This window comes from Ranitomeya imitator, chromosome 2 (assembly GCF_032444005.1).
Source record: "Ranitomeya imitator isolate aRanImi1 chromosome 2, aRanImi1.pri, whole genome shotgun sequence".
NCBI lineage: Eukaryota > Metazoa > Chordata > Amphibia > Anura > Dendrobatidae > Ranitomeya > Ranitomeya imitator.
This window is the reverse complement of record NC_091283.1, coordinates 582,920,886-582,948,785: the sequence shown is the minus strand read 5'-3', so window position 1 is coordinate 582,948,785 and position 27,900 is coordinate 582,920,886. Positions and strand designations below refer to the sequence as shown.

Genomic DNA, 27,900 nt, shown 5'->3' with positions numbered 1-27,900 from the left:
AGCTTCATGCAATACAATTGTATATCGGGCTGACCTGACATTACGATTGATTGCGTTATTAAGCTTGAAGTTGACACTATATTAATGTACTGATGATTGTTCTTTTGATGTATTCCTGTACTGACGGTGGTTCTGGTGGTGTATTCCTGTATTGCTGTTTGTTCTGATTCTGCATATCTGTACTAATGGTGGTTGTGATGATGTACTGTATTGCAGTACCGATGATGGTTCTGGTGATATATTTCTATACTCATGGTGGTTCTGGTGACAGAGTCATGTACTGATTGTAGTTGTGGTGATGTATATCTGCACTAATGGGGGTTCTGGTGATGTATCTCTGTATTTATGATAGTTCTGTTGACGTATACAGGTAGTGAAGATGGTTCTGGTGCTGTATTTCTGTACCACTGATAGTTTTGGTGTTGTATTTCTGTACCGATGGGGAGATTCTGGTGATGTAATATATATATATATATATATATATATATATATATATATATATATATATATATATACATATACATGCACACAAGGCTCTGGCAACAATTAAGAGACCATCACATCAAAACCCTGTAATGGGCAGCCCAATCTCCAGACCTGAACCCCATTGAACACCACCTCTGCAATGTAATCAAGAAGGTGATGGGTAATCAATGCCCATAAAGACAAAAATATGAGAAACTGAACATTTTGCAGTGATCATTTAATTTTTGCCAGAGCTGTATATATATATACAGTGGGGCAAAAAAGTATTTAGTCAGTCAGCAATAGTGCAAGTTCCACCACTTAAAAAGATGAGAGGCGTCTGTAATTTACATCATAGGTAGACCTCAACTATGGGAGACAAACTGAGAAGAAAAAATCCAGAAAATCACATTGTCTGTTTTTTTAACATTTTATTTGCATATTATGGTGGAAAATAAGTATTTGGTCAGAAACAAAATTTCATCTCAATACTTTGTAATATATCCTTTGTTGGCAATGACAAAGGTCAAACATTTTCTGTAAGTCTTCACAAGGTTGCCACACACTGTTGTTGGTGTGTTGGCCCATTCCTCCATGCAGATCTCCTCTAGAGCAGTGATGTTTTTGGCTTTTCGCTTGGCAACACGGACTTTCAACTCCCTCCAAAGGTTTTCTATAGGGTTGAGATCTGGAGACTGGCTAGGCCACTCCAGGACCTTGAAATGCTTCTTACGAAGCCACTCCTTCGTTGCCCTGGCGGTGTGCTTTGGATCATTGTCATGTTGAAAGACCCAGCCACGTTTCATCTTCAGTGCCCTTGCTGATGGAAGGAGGTTTGCACTCAAAATCTCACGATACATGGCCCCATTCATTCTTTCATGTACCCGGATCAGTCGTCCTGGCCCCTTTGCAGAGAAACAGCCCCAAAGCATGATGTTTCCACCACCATGCTTTACAGTAGGTATGGTGTTTGATGGATGCAACTCAGTAATCTTTTTCCTCCAAACACGACAAGTTGTGTTTCTGCCAAACAGTTCCAGTTTGGTTTCATCAGACCATAGGACATTCTCCCAAAACTCCTCTGGATCATCCAAATGCTCTCTAGCAAACTTCGGATGGGCCTGGACATGTACTGGCTTAAGCAGTGGGACACGTCTGGCACTGCAGGATCTGGGTCCATGGTGGCGTAGTGTGTTACTTATGGTAGGCCTTGTTACATTGGTCCCAGCTCTCTGCAGTTCATTCACTAGGTCCCCCCGCGTGGTTCTGGGATTTTTGCTCACCGTTCTTGTGATCATTCTGACCCCACGGGGTGGGATTTTGCGTGGAGCCCCAGATTGAGGGAGATTATCAGTGGTCTTGTGTGTCTTCCATTTTCTAATTATTGCTCCCACTGTTGATTTCTTCACTCCAAGCTGGTTGGCTATTGCAGATTCAGTCTTCCCAGCCTGGTGCAGGGCTACAATTTTGTTTCTGGTGTCCTTTGACAGCTCTTTGGTCTTCACCATAGTGGAGTTTGGAGTCAGACTGTTTGAGGGTGTGCACAGGTGTCTTTTTATACTGATAACAAGTTTAAACAGGTGCCATTACTACAGGTAATGAGTGGAGGAAAGAGGAGACTCTTAAAGAAGAAGTTACAGGTCTGTGAGAGCCAGAAATCTTGATTGTTTGTTTCTGACCAAATACTTATTTTCCACCATAATATGCAAATAAAATGTTAAAAAAACAGACAATGTGATTTTCTGGATTTTTTTTTCTCAGTTTGTCTCCCATAGTTGAGGTCTATCTATGATGTAAATTACAGATGCCTCTCATCTTTTTAAGTGGTGGAACTTGCACTATTGCTGACTGACTAAATACTTTTTTGCCCCACTGTATATATATATATATATATATATATATGTATATATTTACAGTTGTGCTTAAAAGTTTAAATACCCTCGCAGAATTTTTGCTTTCTTGGCCTTTTTTCAGAGATTATAAATGATATCACCAAAACGTTTTCTCCACTCATGATTAGTGGTTGGTTGAAGCCATTTATTGTCAAACGACAGTGTGTTTTCTCTTTTTTAAAAGGAGATCCACTGATGAATGAGCTGCTGTGAGCTCAGTGACTAGCGGTGATGTCATCAATGTTACCAGCCTAGCCAATGAACTGCAGTGACCTCGGTGAGATCACCGCTATCACAGTGTGAACAAGTCTCACGTGTTCAGCAGAGCTCACTGCAGTGAATTTGAACTATGGTGATCTCGCCTCTGCACTGTGAAACTTTTTTCACTATGCTAGTGGTGATCTCACTGAGGTCACCACAGTTCCTTTGCCCAGCTGGAAGCATATACTCAGTAACCAGCAGTAAACTCATGACGTTACCGATAGTTGTTGATGCTGCGTTCGGAGCAGCTAATTTCCCCAGTGGTTTTCAGCCTGGACGATTGCATCTTGGCACCGTCCAGGTTGAAAAATGTTTATCCTCTCGGCATGGATTACAGCATGGGCCAGAATGATGGACCGGTGAGGGATATTGTTATTTTTTTATTTTTGTTTTTTTTTACAGGAGACAAGAGATTCAATGGAATGGGTGTTAGGTGAGTATAATTGTGTTTGTTATTTTTAAATAAAAAAGTAAAAGTATATTTTGTTTTATTTTAAATATAAGACCAAATAACTATAGGATTACTAATGGATAGGTGTCTTATAGATGCCTCTCCGTTACTAATCCGTGGGCTTAATGTCACCTAACAATTCACCTAACAATACAAAGGTAACATTAACCCCACAAATGTGATCCTCACTTGCCACCACTACAGGGCAAGTAGGAAGGACCATGCAAAGAGCCAGAATTGATGCATCTAATAGATGTGCCTTTTCTGGGCAACTGCGGCCTGCTCTTTTAAGGTTAAGGAGGCAACATTCATGGCTCCTTACCAGCCTGAGAATACCAGCTCCCAGCTGTATGCTTTAACTTGGCTGGTTGTCAAAAATGGGGGGGACTCCACGCAGTTTTTTTAAATTATTTATTTAATTAATAAAAAAATGGCATGGCTGACCCCTCCATTCTAGACAACCAGCCTTCCTGATGCTGACAGATGTACGTTTTGACTGGCTGGTTATTAAAGATACAGGGGAACTCACTCCATTTTTTTGTAAGTATTTATTTACAGCGCAGGCACCAACTGATGAATACTCCCATCAGCTGCCACCTGATTTCAATATTACTAGCGGCACCAGGCGTAGGCTGATGGGAGTAGTAGCCCAATCAGCTGACACCAATGACCGGAGATAAACTTTATACCTCTGATCTCAGCTGTGCACTCACACTGTCATTTGACAGCATGGGAACCGTGGCTGTCTGACCAGCTGTGATGATTTTACCACCAATTAGAAGCAGTGTTTTCTGCGCTATCATGCACATGACAGTGTGGCGAACACTGGATATTTGGCCCTCCTTTCAAGTGAATGGGGTCTGGGATTGTGCTCGGGTACTGTCTGTTACCAGAATCCAAACTTTTTGTGACTGTTATGTCGAACCTGCTGGACCCAAACATCCAAGTGTTCACCCATTTCTAATCTGCAGACATTCTATGTGATTGCAGACTTCTGAATCTTAACAGCGTTCACACTGCGTGCTGCCAGGATTTTCTGATTATGGCAGTGAGAATGGGAAGTCATGTAACTGCAAGTATACAATTTGAATATGTGAAGTCGAGAGCCAACAAGACTTAAGCTGGCTCACTCATTTCACTTGTATTGTATAGCTCACTTGTATTCACATGCCCACACTTGACGCCGACATTGAAGAATTCTGATATTTAGTGTGCGCACTGTGAGGATTCAAAGGTCAGCAGTCACAAACCTAAAAAAACACATCGACTATGCAATTAAGCAATATATCATTTACTCATTGTCGAGATTTGGCTTTGCTTGCCGAATCCATTGGTCATCACATGACCACTCAACACACTTAAACTGTGTACAGAAGGGGGCACCAATCTAAATTATTTCCCTGGGTACCAGAAAACCTTGATCCACCTCTTCAGTTCCTCAGCATCTGAGACCGCTAGATTGCTATTGCTGTGATTGTCAGCATCTGTGAGCGAGGGGTGAAAGGGCACTCTCTCAGAAAAGACTATGTATTAGAGAACAGTTGATCTGCTTTAAGAGATTTCACATAGTGGGATCCAAAAGCATCAAATGTGAATATCTCTGCCATGGGATGACAAAGCGCAAAAAGGAAAAGAGTGATAGAACCAGGGGATTTGGGGAATTGTATGACAAATTTAGATCAATTTTTTGGATCAATTGATAGGTGTTAAGTGATAGTGAGAATATTTGAATGCTAAACATGAAGCAAGAATGTATTTATCATTTAAAAACATTAATAGTTTTGACTTACAGTGGCATTAAGGACTCTACACACATATAGGGGGTCATTCCTCTGGGCGACATCAGTTACTGGATCTTTTTGGCAGTTGATACTTCGATCCAAAATAGCAAAGCAAATTTCAAGAATGCTCTTTTCAAACTACAATCATAAAAATATAAAAATAGCATTAAGGTACAATGCACATGGAAAGTCTCAACTCAAAGAGGACGTGGTTATAATTTGAATTTAACTCTCTGTATCCTGTCTTCTTCTCAGTTCGTATATGTAGAAAACTATTTGTTCAGCCTTTCTTTTGCAGCAAAAATACTGTGCTGTTTAACTGAAGCCACCAGATGCATCTTGTTCTACCATATGCAGTCATATCAATGAATGTTCAACATGGAAACATTTTTGACAGGTGGTCAGAGTCATTTAAAAAAATTACAGAAGAGTTACTCATTTCGCTGATCTATTGTTTGCACTCTTTCAGGTGAACAAATAAAAAATGTGTCTAATAGGGTATCAAGACTCTTCAATGCTACAGATAGCTACACATGTCTACTAATACAAGTAGGAACAAATGACACAGCAAAAAAGACCTGGAAACTATATGCAGAGACTTTGAAGACCTAGGCCACAAAGTGATGGAACTGTGAGAGCAGGTCATCTTCTCATCCATCGTCCTAGTGGATGAATATGGACCAAGGAGATCGAACAGGATTCAACAGGTGAACAACTGGCTATGGTGATGGTGCCACGAGCAATGCTTTGGGTTTCTTGACCATTGAGTAAATTACCTGTATGATGGACTCCTGCTATAGATGGGTTGCATCTTTTGAAAACAGCAAAACATATATTTGGAAGCCACCTTGCTACACTCATCAGGAGAACTTTAAACTAGAGCAATTTGAGATGTGAAATATACAGTGTTATGCTAGGCAATTCAGTAACACAATGTACATAGCGATCAGAGCACATACAGTGATCTGACAATAACCCAAAATAATAGAACGAGCTCTGAGACGTGGAAACCCTGTAGACCGCAATTCCTGATCCTCTCCAAACACAACTAGAGGCAGCTGTGGATTGCGCCTAAAGCTCCCTATGCAACTCGGCACAGCCTGAGAAACTAACTAGCCTGAAGATAGAAAAATAAGCCTACCTTGCCTCAGAGAAATACCCCAAAGGAAAAGGCAGCCCCCCACATATAATGACTGTGAGTAAGATGAAAAGACAAACGTAGGGATGAAATAGATTCAGCAAAGTGAGGCCCGATATTCTAGACAGAACGAGGATAGGAAAGATAACTTTGCGGTCTACACAAAACCCTAAAGAAAACCACGCAAAGGGGGCAAAAAGACCCTCCGTACCGAACTAACGGCACGGAGGTACACCCTTTGCGTCCCAGAGCTTCCAGCAAAACAAATAGACAAGCTGGACAGAAAAAATAGCAACAAATAGCAAAGAAGCACTTAGCTATGCAGAGCAGCAGGCCACAGGAATGATCCAGAGAAACACAAGTCCAACACTGGAACATTGACAGGAAGCATGGATCAAAGCATCAGGTGGAGTTAAGTAGAGAAGCAGCTAACGACCTCACCAGATCACCTGAGGGAGGAAACTCAGAAGCCGCAGTACCACTTTTCTCCACAAACGGAAGCTCCCAGAGAGAATCAGCCGAAGTACCACTTGTGACCACAGGAGTGAACTCTGCCACAGAATTCACAACAGTACCCCCCCCTTGAGGAGGGGTCACCGAACCCTCACCAGAGCCCCCAGGCCGACCAGGATGAGCCACATGAAAGGCACGAACAAGATCGGGAGCATGGACATCAGAGGCAAAAACCCAGGAATTATCTTCCTGAGCATAACCCTTCCATTTAACCAGATACTGGAGTTTCCGTCTTGAAACACGAGAATCCAAAATCTTCTCCACAATATACTCCAATTCCCCCTCCACCAAAACCGGGGCAGGAGGCTCAACAGATGGGACCATAGGTGCCACGTATCTCCGCAACAATGACCTATGGAATACGTTATGTATGGGAAAAGAATCTGGAAGGGTCAGATGAAAAGACACAGGATTAAGAACCTCAGAAATCCTATACGGACCAATAAAACGAGGTTTAAACTTAGGAGAGGAAACCTTCATAGGAATATGACGAGAAGATAACCAAACCAGATCCCCAACACGAAGTCGGGGACCCACACGGCGTCTGCGATTAGCGAAAAGTTGAGCCTTCTCCTGGGACAAGGTCAAATTGTCCACTACCTGAGTCCAAATCTGCTGCAACCTGTCCACCACAGTATCCACACCAGGACAGTCTGAAGACTCAACCTGTCCTGAAGAGAAACGAGGATTGAACCCAGAATTGCAGAAAAACGGCGAAACCAAGGTAGCCGAGCTGGCCCGATTATTAAGGGCGAACTCAGCCAAAGGCAAAAAGGACACCCAGTCATCCTGATCAGCAGAAACAAAGCATCTCAGATATGTTTCCAAGGTCTGATTGGTTCGTTCGGTCTGGCCATTAGTCTGAGGATGGAAAGCCGAGGAAAAAGACAAGTCAATGCCCATCCTTCCACAAAAGGCTCGCCAAAACCTCGAAACAAACTGGGAACCTCTGTCAGAAACAATATTCTCTGGAATGCCATGCAAACGAACCACATGCTGGAAGAATAAAGGCACCAAATCAGAAGAGGAAGGCAATTTAGACAAGGGTACCAGATGGACCATCTTAGAAAAGCGATCACAGACCACCCAAATGACTGACATCCTTTGAGAAACGGGAAGGTCAGAAATAAAATCCATAGAGATATGTGTCCAAGGCCTCTTCGGGACCGGCAAGGGCAAAAGCAACCCACTGGCACGAGAACAGCAGGGCTTAGCCCGAGCACAAATCCCACAGGACTGCACAAAAGTACGCACATCCCGCAACAGAGAGGGCCACCAAAAGGATCTAGCCACTAACTCTCTGGTACCAAAGATTCCAGGATGACCAGCCAACACCGAACAATGAAGTTCAGAGATAACTCTATTCATCCACCTATCAGGGACAAACAGTTTCTCCGCTGGGCAACGATCAGGTTTATTAGCCTGAAATGTTTGCAGCACCCGCCGCAAATCAGGGGAGATGGCAGACACAATTACTCCTTCCTTGAGGATACCCGCCGGCTCAGACAAACCCGGAGAGTCGGGCACAAAACTCCTAGACAGAGCATCCGCCTTCACATTTTTAGAGCCCGGAAGGTACGAAATCACAAAGTCAAAACGGGCAAAAAACAACGACCAACGAGCTTGTCTAGGATTCAAGCGCTTGGCAGACTCGAGATATGTCAAGTTCTTATGATCAGTCAATACCACCACGCGATGCTTAGCTCCTTCAAGCCAATGACGCCACTCCTCGAATGCCCACTTCATGGCCAGCAACTCTCGGTTGCCCACATCATAATTTCGCTCAGCAGGCGAAAACTTCCTGGAAAAGAAAGCGCATGGTTTCATCACTGAGCAACCAGAACCTCTCTGTGACAAAACAGCCCCTGCTCCAATCTCAGAAGCATCAACCTCGACCTGGAACGGAAGAGAAACATCTGGTTGACACAACACAGGGGCAGAAGAAAAACAACGCTTCAACTCTTGAAAAGCTTCCACAGCAGCAGAAGACCAATTGACCAAATCAGCACCCTTCTTGGTCAAATCGGTCAATGGTTTGGCAACACTAGAAAAATTGCAGATGAAGCGACGATAAAAATTAGCAAAGCCCAGGAACTTTTGCAGACTTTTCAGAGCTGTCGGCTGAGTCCAATCATGGATGGCTTGGACCTTAACCGGATCCATCTCGATAGTAGAAGGGGAAAAGATGAACCCCAAAAATGAAACCTTCTGCACACCAAAGAGACACTTTGATCCCTTCACAAACAAAGAATTAGCACGCAGGACCTGAAAAACCATTCTGACCTGCTTCACATGAGACTCCCAATCATCCGAGAAGATCAAAATGTCATCCAAGTACACAATCAGGAATTTATCCAGGTACTCACGGAAGATGTCATGCATAAAGGATTGAAACACTGATGGAGCATTGGCAAGTCCGAACGGCATCACTAGATACTCAAAATGACCCTCGGGCGTATTAAATGCAGTTTTCCATTCATCGCCTTGCCTGATTCTCACCAGATTATACGCACCACGAAGATCTATCTTAGTGAACCAACTAGCCCCCTTAATCCGAGCAAACAAATCAGATAACAATGGCAAGGGGTACTGAAATTTAACATTGATCTTATTAAGAAGGCGGTAATCTATACACGGTCTCAGCGAACCATCCTTCTTGGCCACAAAAAAGAACCCGGCTCCCAATGGCGACGATGACGGGCGAATATGCCCCTTCTCCAGGGATTCCTTCACATAACTGCGCATAGCGGTGTGCTCAGGCACGGATAAATTAAACAGTCGACCTTTTGGGAATTTACTACCAGGAATCAAATTGATAGCACAATCACAATCCCTATGCGGAGGCAGGGCATCGGACTTGGGCTCATCAAATACATCCCGGTAATCAGACAAGAACTCTGGAACCTCAGAAGGGGTGGATGACGAAATTGACAGAAATGGAACATCACCATGTACCCCCTGACAACCCCATCTGGACACCAACATGGAATTCCAATCCAATACTGGATTATGGGCTTGTAGCCATGGCAACCCCAACACGACCACATCATGCAGATTATGCAACACCAGAAAGTGAATAACCTCCTGATGTGCAGGAGCCATGCACATGGTCAGCTGGGTCCAGTATTGAGGCTTATTCTTGGCCAAAGGTGTAGCATCAATTCCTCTCAACGGAATAGGACACTGCAAGGGCTCCAATAAAAACCCACAACGTTTAGCATAATCCAAGTCCATCAAATTCAGGGCAGCGCCTGAATCCACAAACGCCATGACAGAATACGACGACAAGGAGCATATCAAGGTAACGGACAGAAGAAATTTTGACTGTACAGTACCAATGGTAGCAGACCTAGCGAACCGCTTAGTGCGCTTAGGACAATCAGAGATAGCATGAGTGGAATCACCACAGTAGAAACACAGCCCATTCAGACGTCTGTGTTCTTGCCGTTCAACTCTGGTCATAGTCCTATCGCACTGCATAGGCTCAGGTTTAATCTCAGGTAATCCCGCCAAATGGTACACAGATTTACGCTCACGCAAGCGTCGACCGATCTGAATGGCCATAGACATAGACTCATTCAAACCAGCGGGCATAGGAAATCCCACCATGACATCCTTAATGGCTTCAGAGAGACCCTTTCTGAAAATGGATTCCATTGAGTGAGCACGGACCATTTTCTAAATTTCTGGCAATACAGCTCTATCTCATCCTGAGCCTGACAAAGAGCCAGCAAATTTTTTTCTGCCTGATCTACTGAATTAGGCTCATCGTACAGCAATCCAAGCGCCAGGAAAAACGCATCGATATCACTCAATGCAGGATCTCCTGACGCAAGAGAAAATGCCCAGTCCTGAGGGTCGCCACGCAAAAAAGAAATGACGATCCTAACCTGTTGCGCTGGGTCACCAGAGGAACGAGGTTTCAAAGCCAGAAACAGTTTACAATTATTCTTGAAACTCAGAAATTTAGTTCTATCTCCAAAAAACAAATCTGGAATAGGAATTCTCGGTTCTAACAAAGAATTCTGAACCACAACATTTTGTATATCTTGAACTCTTGCCGTGAGCTGATCTACACATGAAGACAGACCTTTAATGTCCATTGTAACACCTGTGTCCTGAACCACCCAAATGTCTAGGGGAAAAAAAAGACAAATCACAGTGCAAAGGAAAAAAAATGGTCTCAGAACTTCTTTTTTCCCTCTATTGAGAATCATTAGTACTTTTGGCTTCCTGTACTGTTATGCTAGGCAATTCAGTAACACAATGTACATAGCGATCAGAGCACATACAGTGATCTGACAATAACCCAAAATAATAGAACGCGCTCTGAGACGTGGAAACTCTGTAGACCGCAATTCCTGATCCTCTCCAAACACAACTAGAGGCAGCTGTGGATTGCGCCTAAAGCTCCCTATGCAACTCGGCACAGCCTGAGAAACTAACTAGCCTGAAGATAGAAAAATAAGCCTACCTTGCCTCAGAGAAATACCCCAAAGGAAAAGGCAGCCCCCCACATATAATGACTGTGAGTAAGATGAAAAGACAAACGTAGGGATGAAATAGATTCAGCAAAGTGAGGCCCGATATTCTAGACAGAACGAGGATAGGAAAGATAACTTTGCGGTCTACACAAAACCCTAAAGAAAACCACGCAAAGGGGGCAAAAAGACCCTCCGTACCGAACTAACGGCACGGAGGTACACCCTTTGCGTCCCAGAGCTTCCAGCAAAACAAATAGACAAGCTGGACAGAAAAAATAGCAACAAATAGCAAAGAAGCACTTAGCTATGCAGAGCAGCAGGCCACAGGAATGATCCAGAGAAACACAAGTCCAACACTGGAACATTGACAGGAAGCATGGATCAAAGCATCAGGTGGAGTTAAGTAGAGAAGCAGCTAACGACCTCACCAGATCACCTGAGGGAGGAAACTCAGAAGCCGCAGTACCACTTTTCTCCACAAACGGAAGCTCCCAGAGAGAATAAGCCGAAGTACCACTTGTGACCACAGGAGTGAACTCTGCCACAGAATTCACAACAATACAGCCAGGAAAAAAATATGCAGCTAATGTATTCTTTTGAGAACCCTGCTATTAGAAGAGGAAATAAAGAACAAAAACAACCAATTATGAATGAAAACACAAGAGCAGGAGAATCTGACTGCAAACTAAAATGTGTTTATACAAATGTACAGAGCAGGGGAAACAAGCAAGGAGAGTTGGGCCTGATAACACAGGAAGAGAGATATGATGTCATAGGCACCATTGAAATTGGTGGGATGATACCCATGATTGGAATACAAACCTTGAATGCTACAACTTATTTATTAGTAACAGGATTAACAAGAAGGGAGGAAGAAGCGTTGTATTGTATGTTCGAAAAATATATATCTCCACAGAGATCTAAGCTTCAGAGACTGGTAGCTCTCTAAAAACTGTTTGGGTAAGAATTCAAGAAGAGAAGAACAGAAAGTTCACTATTGTAAGTGTATACTATAGGCCATCTGGACAGGTTGAAGGTATGGATGATCTCTTTTTACAGTCTCTATTCTCAAAAAAGTACAACATAGTGATAATTAGATCAAAGATGCTATAGGATTTTAACAGGATGAAAAGGGTGAAGTGGTCAAAACTCATGTTCAGAAGGCCGAACTTTTAAATTCCTATTTTACATACGTGTTCTCTAATAATAAAGCTATTGATCTTTACAATGCTATCAAAGCAATAAAAGAATCCACACTATCTGTAAACAGAGGCATTGTGAGGGAAAATGTAGTCAATCTAAATTAATTTAAATCTCCTTGTCCAAATGAATTACATCCTAGGGTACTGAAAGAGTTGGCAGAGGAAATTGCTGACTCACTAGCCAAAATCTTTGAAAAATCCTGGAGAACAGGAGAAGTCCCAGAAAATTGGAGAAGGGCAAATGTCCCTATATTCAAAAATTGAGGGAGGATGGAGTCAGGAAATTATAAGCCAGTAAGCTTTACTTCTATACCAGGAAAGATATTTCAAGAATCTATTAAACAGCATGCATGTAAGTATATGGATAAGAATACAGTTATTAACCAGAGCCAGCATGGGTTTATAACAAACAAGTCATGCCAGGCTATTCTAATCTTATTCAATGATGGAATCACTGACTGGGTGGATCAGGGAAATGCAGTAGATATAATATATCTCGACTTCAGCAAAGCATTTTATAAAGTATCTCATACTAGTCTTTTGAGAAAATGACCAAATATGGGATTGACAAGGTTATGGTTAGGTGGCACATCCAATTGGAAAAGTGTTACAAGTGGGGTACCACAAGACTCTGTCCTGGCCCCAATGTTATTCAACATTTTTATAAATTATCTAGATAAGGTAACTGAAGTTAAACTGATCAAATTTGCAGATGATGCAAAGCTAGGAGGGATAGCTAACACTAGAGAAGACAAAGAAAGGATTCAGAAGGATTTAGATAATCTTGAACGGTGGGCAGTGACTAGTCGAATGGTATTTAACAGGGAGAAATGTAAGATTCTACATCTGGGCAAGAAAGACAAAAATTACATCTATAGAATGGAAGGAATAGAGCTAAGCAACAGCACGTGTGAAAAAGACTTGGGTATACAGTGCTAATAGATCACAGTGTGTTGCAGCAGCAAGAAAGGCAAACACAGTTCTAGGATGTATTAAGAGAAGCAGAGAGTCTAGATAATGAGGAGTATTTATCCCCCTCTACTCCTCCTTGATCAAGCCATATTTGAAATACTGTGTCCAGTTCTGGTCACAACATTTTAAAAAAGACATTGAAAAACTGGAGCAAGTTAAGAGAAGAGCTACCAGGATGGTAGGCAGACTATAAAGTATGTCCTAAAAGGAATGGTTAAAGGATATGGGAATGTGTAACTTGCAAAAAAGAAGGCTAAGAGGAGACTTAATAGCTGTCTACAAATATCTGAAGGAATGTCACAGCATAGCAGGATCATCCTTATTCTCAATTTCACATGGAAACAAGAGAAGCAATGAAATGAACTGAAAGGGAGAAGAAACAGATTAGATATTAGAAAAAAACTTTTTGACACTGAAGGTGATCCATGAGTGGAACAGGCTGCCACAAAAGGTGGTGAGTTCTCCTTTAACAGCAGTCTTCAAACAGAGTCTGGAAAAACATCTGTTTGAGATGGTGTAGTGAATCCTGCATCGGGCAGGGGGTTGGACACGATCACCCTGGAGGTCCCTTCCAACTCGAACATTCTATCATTCTATGATTCTGTGATTGCTGCTCCATTCTAGCACACCAGATCGCTGCCATGTTCTAGTCCCTGGTCCCATCTAGACACATATAAAATGTTTGAAAATGCTCTCTCAGCAAAACAATGTCCGTGTCTAAGTCAGTAGTTCATGTTTTCTAGACTTTCCTTAGTGTTGAGAAGAGATCAGGAAGTAGAAAGCAGTGAGGACTTGATGAGCATCATATTTTAGCATGAGTGCTTGTAAGACAAAATCAGGAGTGGAACTATCATAGGAAAAGTATAAAATTAGCTATATTTGAAGGCATTTACTGACCACAGTCAGACACAAAGGCCCTTTAACATTAGTAGCCTCCATTCCTACTTTCAGTATTTGGTCAGTATTTTACCTCAGTATTTGTAAGCCAAAATCGGGAGTGGAACGATAAGAGGGAAAATAGAATAGAAACACATCACAACTTCTAAATTTTTCACCCACTCCTGGTTTTAGCTTACAAATACTGAGGGTAAAATACAGACCAAATACTGAATGTGTGAATGTGGCCTAAGAGTAGTGAAGAATCAGTAAAGTTAGTAAAGCTTATTTTCATTTTTTAAACTTCTCTAAGCCTTATACCCGACAAGACTGCACCTTTACGTTTCAAATTTAATACACAAATATCCAAAGCAATGGAAGCACCTGATTGTAGTTCCAAGTCATCCCCAACATGTCAGTGTCACTTCCCATAAATATCACCCCTCTTTCATTTAGAACATATTCTTGACGCTCATTCTCATCTGCTAGAAACACGTCGTCCTCTGGAATAAACAAAAGAAAAATATGTATAACAAATCAGGCTCTATCCACATCATTTATGATATACTCAGAGTTCTATTATCCAGGCATATGTTCAGTGTATGTTGGTATACTTTCATTACATCGCAATATTAAAAAGAATAAAATGAAGAAACATTATAACATTTTACCTTGTGACCAGGGGTTAAAAAGCAAGTAAAATCCACCAATAGGCTGAGGAGACAGAGGTTGAGTACTGCTAGTATTTTTGGAGACACTAAGAATATAATATCCAATCACTGCATCTGAAGGACTATTTATGGCCACTGTCAAGGCATTAGAGTTACTGGATGTTAGGACTGAGCTCCATGACTTCTGATTTCCATTGTCAAATAGTGGAAATATAGTCTTTGTTCTGTTTTGTTCTGATGGAGATGGACCTTGTATGAAGAGAACACAAGATATTTAGTAGTACACCAGGCAAACCCACATTTAGTCAAAGTGTCAGTACATTTTGCATGTAATGTTATACAGTTGTCAAAATTTTATTCATATGGTATTTTACATTAGAAGTAAAAAAAATAAAACAACCACTTTGGCTTATGGCTACAGAGAAATCAATCATATTCAGTATGTGTACTGTAGATATCACATAAGTACATTCTAAACATTTAGACGCTTTGGGCCTTCCCTTTAATTAAGAAAAATTCCTGATAATAGGATGATCACCAGGTGCCATGATATCAGGATCAGCCACCCAAAAGAAACCACGGGAGATTAGATGGAGGAAGACATGACTTTGGGAGGGGTGGACCTTTAACTCCTGAAGATCCTGCAGCTTTGTTTGTATTGCGGTGTAGATTTTAAACAAGAGTAAAGTTGCTTTAAGAGGAAGGAGCTTAGTATGTTTGTGACTGGTGTATTACTGTGAGGAAGGTGGGGTTTATATAGGGGAGGTAACTCTGGCTCTTTCTCCATCTTTCTCCCATGAGATGAACTGTTGGAAACATGTCTGCAGTTTCAGGGAGTATAATACTGGATTATCACAGCACATTATAGATGATAGGAGCACATTCACCTCAGACATTGTGTACTAGTGTAGAATCAGCTCCTACATCATATATGGGATCAATAATACATCAGAAATTCATGTAGCCTCCATGTTCCCTGATGTGTTTGCTACATTTTACCTCACACACTGCAGAGGCAGCTTCTGTGTGACCTCCCTGCCATTTATTGTATTTTTGAATTTGTTACTGTATATCATGTACCAGGTTCAATTTTATATTGGCTATAAAGAGTTATCATTTGCATTAACCTTTTAAGCCCAAGGAAAGGGCAATCCTTCAGCCATGGTTCCCTGGAGGTTTCCTCCACAGGGGTTTTTCCCTCTCCTGAGCACTGTAGGATTACTCTTTGTGAGTCAGAGGTTTGCCAAGTTTAGTCCCCTTAATTCCTTTGCAGAGACTTATAGGTTTCATGTTTACTTAAGTGATTTATTAAAAAAAAGTGTCAAATGAGTCTTGGAATTTGTAACTAGGGTTGAGCGAAACAGGTCGGCAATTTTCAGAAGTCGCCGACTTTTGGCAAAGTCGGGTTTCATGAAACCCGACCCGACCCCTGTGTGGGGTCGGCCATGAAGTCGGCGATCTTCTGAATCTGGAATCGGAATTCCGATACCGATTCCCGATATGTTTAAGATATCGGGAATTGGTATCGGAATTCAGATTTAAGTGTAAAATAAAGAGTTAAAATAAAAAATATCGCCATACTTACCCTCTGACGCGCCCTGGTACTAACCGGGAACCTTCCTTCCTTCGAATCAGCCTTCCAGGACCTTGCAGTGACGTCGCGGTGACGTCGCGGCTTGTGATTGGTCGAGTGGCCGCCCAAGTGACCGCTCGCGCGACCAATCACAAGCCGCGACGTCACCGCGACGTCACCGAAGGTCCTGGAAGGGCTGATTCTTAGGAAGGAAGGCTGCCGGAAAGAAGCAGGGCGCGTCCGAGGGTGAGTATATTCCTATTAGGAATGATGATATCTGTGCCCAATCCATGTGCTGTCCATAATTAAAATATTAACATTGTAAAGTATACAGTGGCATGTAAAAGTTTAGGCAGCCCTGGTCGAAATTACCATTATTGGAAACAGTTAAACAAGTTGAAGATTAAATTATCTCTAAAAGGTCTAAAGTTAAAGGTAGCACAATTTCTTTATACTTTAGGCTATATATATATATATATATATATATTGTGGTGCAGTGACCAATGTTACAGCCAGGGGGCGCTGCGTGTGCACTTCAAGATGCACTTGGAGGCATAGTTGTGATGAGACAAAGTCCGGCAGAATTGTAGATGGCCGGTATGTGTGTCGCAGAGGAGGACACTCTGCGCTGTCAGTCTAAAGTTATGTTATGGTCTGGGACCTGTAGTCCCACATGTAAATGTGTAAGTTCTAATGGGAGATTGGCAGGGCTAGTCATGAGAGATGGGAGGGTCAGACTAGCCACACACACCCACACTCCCACCCAGGGGAGTGGTTACAGGTATGTAATGTGACCAGGGTGTGGGTCACATGGTTCCTGTGTTTGGATTTGAATGGTGCCAGTGAGGTTCCTGTGCAAGGTCCTGGACGGTCGGTGTTGGAGGCTCCTGGGAGTGGAGTCGTCCTGAAAGCACCTGGATACCATAGACCTGGATGGTCGGTGTTGGAGGCTCCTGGGAGTGGAGTCGTCCTGGAAGCACCTGGAGACCGTAGACCTGGACGGTCTGTGTTGAGGACCTGGGACTGACGTGAAGTCAGTGTGAGGAGTGGAACTCCTGAGAGGTAACCCCGGACAAGGGGATTGTAATATACAGCAGAGAAGCCTATCTGCTGCATGAACTGTCTGATGTCCTTTAATGTTTCGTGGCTGTATTGCAATGGACTGTACATCATATGGTTTATACAGTTGCCTGAGTGCTTGAATCTTGTGCCAAGCGAGTGTCCCCCAACACACTCAGGTAGCGTAATCTTACAATATATATATATATATATATATTAATATATATATTATTTTTTTATCTGCTTATCATCTTTTACATTTTAAAAATTACAAAAATAAATATGAGCAGATGCAAAGGTTTGGGCACCCTACATCGTTGGTACCTAGTAGTACCCCTTTTGAAAGTACCACAGCTTGTAAATTCTGTCTTTCAATTCTTGTTTGAGGGATTTTCATCCATTCTTCCATGGAAAATTCTTCCAGTTCTGTGAGATTCCTGGGTTGTTTTGATTTCACTGCTATTTTGAGGTCAAGCCACAGCTTTTCAATGATATTCAGATCGAGGGGATTTTGAGGGCCATTATAAAACCCTCAGCTTGCACCTTTTGAGGTAGTCTATTGTGAATTTTGACGTGTGTACAGGATCATTATCCATTTATAGAAGCCATCCTTTTTTCAACTTCAGATTTTTTACAGATGGTGCTATGTTTGCATCAAAAATTTGTTGATTTCATTGAATCCATTCTTCCATCTACCTGTCAAATATTCCCTTTGTCATTGGCTGTAACACAATCTCAAAGCATGATTAATGCACCCTCATGCTTGATGGTTCATGATTAGTGTTGAGCATTCCGATACCGCAAGTATCGGGTATCGGCCGATACTTGCGGTATCGGAATTCCGATACCGAGATCCGATATTTTTGTGATATCGGGTATCGGTATCGGAAGTGTAAAATAAAGAATTAAAATAAAAAATATTGTTATATTCACCTCTCCGGCGGCCCCTGGACATCTGCGCGAGGAACCGGCGTCCTGCACGGCTTCTTTCTTCAAAATGGGCGCCTTTAGGACCTGTGGTATGACGTCCCGGCTTCTGATTGGTCGCGTGCCGCCCATGTGACCGCCACGCGACCAATCAGAAGCCGCGACGTCATTCCTCAGCTAAAGTCCTAGAATGAGCGCCTTTTAGGACCTGAGGAATGACGTCGCGGCTTCTGATTGGTCGCGTGGCGGTCACATGGGCGGCACGCGACCAATCAGAAGCCGGGACGTCATTCCACAGGTCCTAAAGGCGCGCATTTTGAAGAAAGAAGCCGTGCCGGACGCCGGATCCTCCCGCTGATGTCCAGGGGCCGCCGGAGAGGTGAATATAACAATATTTTTTATTTTAATTCTTTATTTTACACTTTAATATGGATCCCAGGGCCTGAAGGAGAGTTTCCTCTCCTTCAGACCCTGGGATCCATGAGGATACATTCCGATACTTGATGTCCCATTGACTTGTATTGGTATCGGATATCGGTATCGGCGATATCCGATATTTTTCGGGTATCGGCCGATACTATCCGATACCGATACTTTCAAGTATCGGACGGTATCGCTCAACACCATTCATGATATGTTCATTTCCTGAAATTCTGTGCCATTTTGTCTCTACACATACCTTTGATCATTGTGACCAAAGAGTTCTATTTTAACCTCATCAGTCCACAGGATTTGTTTCCAAAATGCATCAGGCTTGTTTAGATGTTCTTTTATATGCTTCTGATGCTAAATTTTATGATGAGGATGCAGGAAGGGTTTTCTTCTGATTACTCTTCCTTGAAAACCATATTTGTGCAGGTGTCTCTGAAGAGTAGAACAATGTACCACAACTCCAAAGTTTGCAAAATTTTTCTGAAGGTCTTTTGCAGTCAAGTGGGGGTTCAGGTTTGCCTCTCTAACAATCCTATGATCAGCTCTCACTGAAATTTTTATTGGCCTTCAAGACCTTATCTTGACCTCCACTGTTCCTGTTAACAGCCACTTCTTACTTGGATTTCGAACTGAGGAAAGGGCAACTTAAAAACTTTGAGTTATTTTCAGAGTGCTAGCCAGCTGCTTAGAAGAACACATCATTGCTGTTTTTGGTACAAGTTTAGAGGAGTCTGGGTTTTTATAAAGCTGTGCTGGGAAATTTGCATCACCTGGCCTTTCCTAACTATGATAGTGAACAAACAATAGCCTTAACAGGCTAACTAAGGTCTGAAACCATGGTCAACGTTATCTGAGCACACAAATCTCCAAGGATGCCCAAACTTGTGCTTCTGCCAATTTTCCTTTTTGTAATTTTTCAAATATAAAGGTTGAAAAAATGTTTGTTGGCCTAAAATACAAAGGAATTGTGTCATTTTTAACTTTAGGCCTTTTAGAGATCATTTTATCTTCAACTTGCTTAACTGTTCACAATAACTGTAATTTTTACCATGAGTGCCCAAACGTTCACATGCCATTGAAGGAGAAGCTTTCCATTCATATTTTCATCACTGACAATCACCGATGGTAAAAACTGACAGAGACCAAAATCAGATGAGAAACACTGATCAACCTCAGACCATTTATTTCATATATGAAATATCACTGACGTCTGTCCAGTCTGTTGTACCTGACGCCGGTCATTGACTGCTCCTGTTAGAGATTCAGATACTCCCTGTCAACAGATCAGCAGTCTCTCTTTGTCTCCACAGGGCAGGACTACAGGTGTCATGCTGATCGACAGCTGGCTTCTGCTGCCTAATTGGGGGAAGCAAGCCTGCCTTTAATCAGCATGACGCCAGTAGTTCCGCCCTGTCAACAGGAAGAAAAAATGCTGCTCTGTTGACAGGGAGTAGCTGAATCTCTGGCAGGAGCACTCAATGACTGGTGCCGGGTATAACAGGCAGGGAGTGGCCTCTCTTAGCAAATACATGCCTTTTTTAAATTCCAAGATATCCTCTTTAAATTCTCAGCCTCAAGAATTCTTCTATTCTGCTGTATATACTGTTAATAGCGATTAGCTTATGGACAGACAGGAATAAAGGTAATTTTATCCTTGTAGCCACACTTTCAGCACCTTTCCAACGCTAATTACCTGCATATTAATCCTTAATCTGCACATATATAGCGTTTGCCAATGTGACAGGTTCCTTTTAATATAAAGTATGAAGGTGAGCCTCAAAAACATTAGAATGATATGGCACTTAAAAGATGGAGATGTCAATATGTGACTGACCTTTTTCCAAGGAAGAATTGGAAAAAAATCAAACCCTGCTTCACATAGACCTTCTATTGATTTCATATGTCAATGAACAATGCTAAAAGTAGCGCTTTTTTCAAGGTTTTGATGCTAATAATATATTGCAGTCATCACTGTATATTTACAATTGCTCATTTTGTCCTTCAACCCAGATAATTTTTCTCTTTTCTGTCATGAAATATAACGATCCAGGGGTCGGTCAGCAGATGGCACAACACAAAGAGATGGTAAAGGAGAGAGGAAGTCCCTATATTCTGACTTTTCAAGGCAGTATGAGTATCTAAATCCTTAGTCATCAATACTTTAGATAACTGCATGATTGTTGTACTTACATGCAAAGTGTCCTCAGATGATTCCAACTCGGCCACACTGACTTGTAATAAGAGTCCAGGAGAAACAGAGTTGATTTTCTCTGAAAATCTTCTATGCAGCAGAGAAAAAATAGCAGGGAAAGAGTAATCCCAAACAGAGCAGTACACATGTACATCCAACGATGGCTACAGCAAACTAATAATGAAGAATAAGGGAGGAGCAAGGGCTAACATCAACAACTACAGGGGAGGAGAAGGGACAAACTTCAAAAGGCAGGGCTTCTGTCTAGCAACAACAAAATACAATGCATAACATAGAAAACACAAGCTGTTCCCATTCATGGGACACAATACCCTACCAATAGGCAATGATGGATGGGACACCTCCTGAACTCCAACCTAAGCCTGTTCCTGCACTCCCCTAACACCCTAAGTGAGTCCTGCCCCCTGCTGCCATCTCAAATCTTATCCCTCGCTGTCACTTAGCACTGCCCTGGCTAATGCACTGGCCGGCAAGGGCGCTAGCCTCAACACTGCAGATGGTACAACACAGGGGGTGGTGACAAACATGAAACAGACAAGGTATAAACCCAACACTTAGCTTCCAAGCTGCTGCTGCAAACTCCACTCAGCAGAGGTTACCAAACCAGGAACTCAAACAGCTGGTACATGCTGGCACCAACGGCTGGTCTCCATAGAAACTTTATCACCAACAGTAAGCTGATGCATCACGTGACTATTTAAAGGATGGTGGGAGTGGTCACCACCCACATCAGCTGACCTAGAAACTTAGCAACTGCAGCACCTGCCAGTAAGGTAAACTGACAATAACCCCTGCTGGACTGAAAGGAAAAAAGCTACATTTAAATTATAGTGGATCCAGAGCTGCTGTGAATCCAAAAATGGATTGTGACATTTTTGACTAGTTCTATAACATCACGTGATTAAAAACTTACTAGGTGAATCCTTCTAAACTCTATGTAGAAGCTGGAAATCAATTTTCCCTGTATAAGTCATCACTGCAAAATTCCCAGGCTGATAGGAGGAGGAAGCAGCTGGGACTGGAGTTGAAGAGGGGGATGATAAATACAGGTACAAGAGACTTCCTGTTTCTATATAGAGCAAAGAAAATAATTAACTGAGTAGAAAGGCAAAATGAGCAATTGTAAGCACACAGTGGTATATAATATGATGACTGCAATACATTAAGCGGATAAAAATTTTAATGGGAGGAGAAGGAGTACTTCTTTAAAAACCCTAGTGGTGGCACTGGACAAAAAATTAAACATTTGCTGTCAAATTACAATTGATTATTAGGCGTCTTACCAGTAATCTTTGGTGCCATTTCATTAAAACTGGCATTTTATATATCAGTCTTAATGATAGGTGTTCAGGAATAGGATGTGCCTAATTAATTAACAGTGACTTCAGCACAGCCTATTAGTGCCACCATGCACTTCATCAGAAATGTTACTCGAGTTAGGGACTATAGTAACATTTCCTGCAAATACCCCACCCCATAAAAACCTGGCTCCTCCCCAGCGCTCCCCATTTTGGTGTTGTAAAAAAAATTAGGCAAAAGTTCTGCAACGTTTGAAGGTCTTTCACAACTGATGTAAACACGATGATGAACCAGAACATTTATAATTATCTTAATGTAAATTTACCATTCTGACAAGTAGAGAGAATCCTGTCAACATTACTCATTTCTTACCAGTTTCAGTAATGAACATGACATTCTCTCCTGATTGTAGAGGTCGATTGAGATACAAAGTCAGGGTGAAAGGTTGACATCTTCTGAGGATGAGTGCATTGCTGTCAAAGGCATCAGTATAGTGATTAGTCCTATTAGTAGAGAGATACCACTCACAGCTGTTGACTTGCAAATCGGCTAAAAATGAAAAAAGAAGTAGGTATTATCTGGCTTATGACTGTTGGCAAAGCAGTTAAGAAATAACTGTCACTTATATTTTTTGATAAGTCATAAGTCCATGTAAACATGTAAGACTTTCTAATATATCTTATCAGAGAAATTCAATTCTTTCTCCATCTGGACTGATCATTCATATTCAAAATTCTCAATTCATAGGTAAAATCTGTATTGAGTGAAGATATATTTTGCCTTTATTGAGACAGGAGATGGCGGTTGGTGCTCATAAAGGTCTCCTGAGAACTGTAACTGTTGTTTCAGGAGAACTTGCAGAAGAAAGTCTGTGTGCCTCTAGCTCCTCCCTGCTCCTCATTCCTGATCATTTCTCCATAGAATTATAAAAGCACCAACCGTCATCTCCTATCTCAGTCATTTTAAAATCAGATTTCGCTCAATTCATAGTTTACAGTTTTCATTTATGAACTGAGAAAGAAAAATCATTACAGGAGGTAATAAAGCAAATTTCTCTCTTGGCTATATTACAAAGTTGCTTTTTTTCCATTTGTGCTATCAATTTCATAAATAAAAATTAACACAGCAGTTACTGCTTAAGTATCTCTCATTTACCATGAATCTGAATTTTGACCAGAATTCAGGGATAAAATGGATGAAAATATATAAAATGTATGACATTTAATCCTGACACATTAGTTTACAGACTTTCAGGAACGTAAGTGCATAGCAGCTTACAACATACTGCCATTCCCTAGTATTAGGAATACAGCCATAAACTAAAAAAGAGAAAAAAATAGGTACCTAATAACTGCAAATATTTTATATTAATCTATTCCAAATGATTAATTGATTGATTTGGTGAAAATTCTATTTGAAAAAAAGTAACCATACCCTTAAGTTCAGGAACTGAGAATGGTTTCTTTGAAGGGATATTCCCATCCTCAAGATCCTATCCTAATCAATAGTAGGTGTAACAATAATAATAATCCCTCCAAAAAACGTAGAAGCATAGTATAGTTCTTCTAATTCACTATGTCGCTTACCCCATGTCGAGGCATTGCAGTAGCTTAGGTATCCATGGTTACGACAATCAATATGGTGATAGTAAACTTTCTAATTGGAAGTATTTCCTAATATTATTATTATCGCAAATACTACATGTTGGGATAGGATATTGGAGATGGAAATATACCTTCACTTTTTATATTAGCTTTTCACATTCCTCTATTCAAAATAGCAACTCTTTATTTTAGTGAGCTGCTTTAATTTATTTTTTTGGTAGGGTTGTAAGAGAATGGCGAAAAAGTAACACCCTCTGAAGATTATAATTGATGGTTTAAAGTATTTTTGACATGATGCATTGCACTATTGTTATTTCCTTAATGATTATCCCCATCTTCATGAATGGATATTGCTGGATACTGGTTGTAAAACAAAGAAATGTTTTTTATTTGCTTTATTTATTATCTGTCAGCAGGTGTTTGCTATGTATTCTGAGAGTAGCATCATATAGAGCCAGATATCCTGACTCCAGTGATCTATCACTTTCTGGGCTCACCGTTTCTCTGCTGCAGATCTAGCAGTCCTCTGAATGCTGAGCTCTGTACCAACCCGCCCACACCACTGATTGACAGCTTTCTGCGTAAACTGTGTATGGGCAGAAAGTGGTGGGGCGGGATTCTACAAAGGTGGAGGACTACTTAGCATGAGACAACTAGTTCTCTACTGATAGTCTCCTACTGAACCACTGATTTTATTAAGACTAAAACAAGCTCCCTACACCATGCTGCTCTCAGGTTAAATAGAAAAAACTTGCAAACAGATTCCCTTTAGCATTTTTATCCCTTCTTGAGATTTTAACACTTTTCTTTCCATATAATTTGCTGCTTAGTAGTTCTGAGATTGCTGTGGGTTGAGTGTTACGCTCAAACAGTGGTGGACTGATAGTTCTCTAAACGTTCACACATGGCTGGCAACTAAAGGTACCGTCACACATAATGATATCGTTAACAATATCGTTGCTTTTTGTGACGTAGCAACGATATCGTTAACGAAATCGTTATGCGTGACAGCGACCAATGATCAGGCCCCTGCTGGGAGATTGTTGGTCGCTGGGGAAAGTCCAGGACTTTATTTCGTCGCTGGATCTCCCGCTGACATCGCTGAATCGGCGTGTGGGACGCCGATTCAGCGATGTCTTCACTGGTAACCAGGGAAAACATTGGGTTACTAAGCGCAGGGCCGCGCTTAGTAACCCGATGTTTACCCTGGTTACCATTGTAAAAGTAAAAAAAAAAACACTACATACTTACATTCCTGTCACGTCCCCCGGCGTTCTGCTTCCCTGCGTCCCCCAGTGTCAGCGCCGGCTGGCCGTAAAGCAGAGCATGGTGACATCACCGCTCTGCTTTCCGGCCAGCGCTTACACAGTGCAGGGAAGCTGACGCTGGGGGATGCGACAGGAATGTAAGTATATAGTGTTTTTTTTTTTTTTACTTTTACAATGGTAACCAGGGTAAACATCGGGTTACTAAGCGCGGCCCTGCGCTTAGTAACCCGATGTTTACCCTGGTTACCCGGGGACTTCGGCATCGTTGGTCGCTGGAGAGCTGTCTGTGTGACAGCTCTCCAGCGACCACACAACGACTTACCAACGATCACGGCCAGGTCGTATCGCTGGTCGTGATCATTGGTAAATCGTTAAGTGTAAAGGTACCGTAAGTCTAAATCATGGGAGCCTATGGGAAAGTAACTTCTGTATCTGAATTGCTAGGAATGACAGGGAGTGACTTGTGGGTGCTGTATCTGTATTATGGTGAGCTTTTGATGAAAAAAAAACTACAGTGAAGAGCTGCCTCATGTAACCTTTTTCAATGCCAAATGTGAGATGTGTCTAAATTTGTTCCTTCCTATATTATGGTCATTCATCTATTAAAACTTCATTTATATTGAATCCTATATTTAACTATAATTGTCTCTCCTGCTGATAAGTTTTTTTTTACCATATCACATCTCAGGCCCCTGTCTTCGGCCTACAAGCCCATAAGGAAGCTGTATAGATAATGTGAGGGGAGGAACTCATCACACAACACATTTGTTTCTTGTGTTAAGAGGTTCAAGGCAACGCTAAGCCAATGGGAACCTTACAGGCTGGCATGCATGGATTTTTTTGTTTCACACATCCATCCATAATCAGATAGACAGTTTTCCTAGTAATTACGCTTGTGTACTGCAGAAGTCATGGATCCTTCAGTAATGTCATACTGTCCTAGTACCGATGTAGTGTTCTCAGGCCATCACTCTAGGATGATATCACGCTCCTGTTAGAGGGTTGAAGCAGACTGTTACTAGACCCTCTTACAAGAAATGTTCCATCCCCACTAATGCGTTTATCCTGTTCTGCCAAAGCTGTGATTATGTTCGGCATTCCACTCCGAATTTGTCTCTCTACATATTTCTCCTGTATGCACTTATGTGTGGGTGTGATGTTTTTGGGAACACGTTCACTGAATGAGCAGAGTGACTGGAAAAATGTGAAAGGATGGCATTTGGCCAAATGGCTGCAGACAGTATCCCTGTATGAGTGTGTACATGTCTCTGGAACAACCAAAGTAGTAAATATAAGAGTTATAGTCTGAGCCGTGCCTGAGTTTTTGAAAGTGCATTGGGCTGATTGGAGCTAGGAAGGCAAGTGATGTGGATGTGTAGACTGTACATTTTAGTTTTCATCCACCTTCGTTCAGTCACATAGCACTTAAATGCTAACCTAGGTGTGAAAACTCGCAACATGTAGATGAGGGCAGAGATATTCTTAGGGAGATGAACAAGAGACAAGAGTCATACAGTTAATACCTAAAAAAGGATTGTCTGCAAGTGAATACCACTGGAATTGCTGGTCAAAGATGATAGGGAAAAGGAAAGCAGAGAAAATTGGATCAGCAGGGACTGAATAGTGAAGTGCATGCTCCCTCAGGAAGACATTAGAGGAGACACTGGGTCAGGTGATTGCTGTGGCGCAGTTAGTAATTATAAAAGGTGGAGGAGGGTAGTGAAGGGGAAAAGTCGGCACCTGGACCTGTTGCAGGTAGGATGTGTGGTACAGTGGAGTTGGCTTACAGCTGCCAGTATGAGTGAAGAACAGAGTAACCAGACCCGGGTGAAGAACTGAGTAACCAGGCTTGAGTTATGCACCGAGTGACCAGACCAGAGTAAAGAACCAAATAACCATATCTCGGGCCGAATGACCAGAACCAGAGATGGGAGACCAGACGTGGTGGGCAGGGCAGGGCCAAGAGAGATGACCATGCCTCAGAAGAAGAATGTTTCCATGGGCCATAAACTCCTATGTAGATGAACGGTACAAAGTTGATTGGGCCATTCTTCAGGGGATGAAATCAGCCAGCGTGATGGGTGTGCAAAATGACTCATCAATACTGGACTTACAGTCTAAGGGTGGAGTATTGTAGACTTTCGATAAGGCCGTGTTGTTTAGAAAATGACAGAGACTACAGTGACGGGCCCAATAGAACTGTGACACACTTCAGGTGGAGATGTTAGCTCCAAGACACCACTAATGATAATAGTTTTTTACTTGTGTGGTAATAGAATTGCATTAATACCCAGTATAGATGAATTGTTGTATTCACACTGCATAACAATTTATTGTAATTTCAATATCTCTGTTGATCAAATAAATATCTGTTAAGTTACCACTGAGTCATCCTGCTTTTGCATGCACGTAACTGTTGACACATGCATATGCAGTATAGTGAGGGGAGATTACCACTAGCTGCCCATGAGAGGGTGGCAAAATGAGGTCCACAGTTATAGAGGCAGAACTAAAAGGTTGCCTAAGATGCTCACCCAGATTCAGGTTCCACAGGGGGAATCCTATGGGTGAGTCACAGCTTTTCCTTGAAAACCATAGAGAAGAGAGTATGTGTGAAGCTGGCTGAATGGTGGTGTAAGGTGGAGTATAGTAGATAGGCATGAGCGAGAGTTTGAAGTTGCTGAGCCAGGAGTGGATGTTGCCTGTTCTTGCCCAAAGGTTGAGTGAAAAGCAGGCAGAGAAATGCTGACCTTTCCATCTGTTGTTGTATAAAGTTAGCCATGCAGTGCTGAAGTTCGTACCTATATCTGAAGGGTAAAG

General features: G+C 41.9%; 1 protein-coding gene across 3 annotated transcripts in view; it reads right to left on the bottom strand.

Moving 5' to 3' along the window:
- LOC138665083 (protein-glutamine gamma-glutamyltransferase E-like) overlaps positions 1 to 27,900 on the bottom strand; it is a 161,295-nt gene that overhangs the window by 32,790 nt on the left and 100,605 nt on the right. For all 3 annotated transcript variants that reach the window (XM_069752253.1, XM_069752255.1, XM_069752254.1), the window contains exons 2-5: positions 22,581 to 22,757; positions 14,707 to 14,955; positions 14,420 to 14,538; positions 4,860 to 4,988 (exon numbers count right to left, since the gene is read on the bottom strand). In XM_069752253.1, the coding sequence (XP_069608354.1) occupies positions 4,860 to 4,988; positions 14,420 to 14,538; positions 14,707 to 14,955; positions 22,581 to 22,757 (674 nt within the window). The remainder of the gene's footprint in view (positions 1 to 4,859; positions 4,989 to 14,419; positions 14,539 to 14,706; positions 14,956 to 22,580; positions 22,758 to 27,900) is intronic.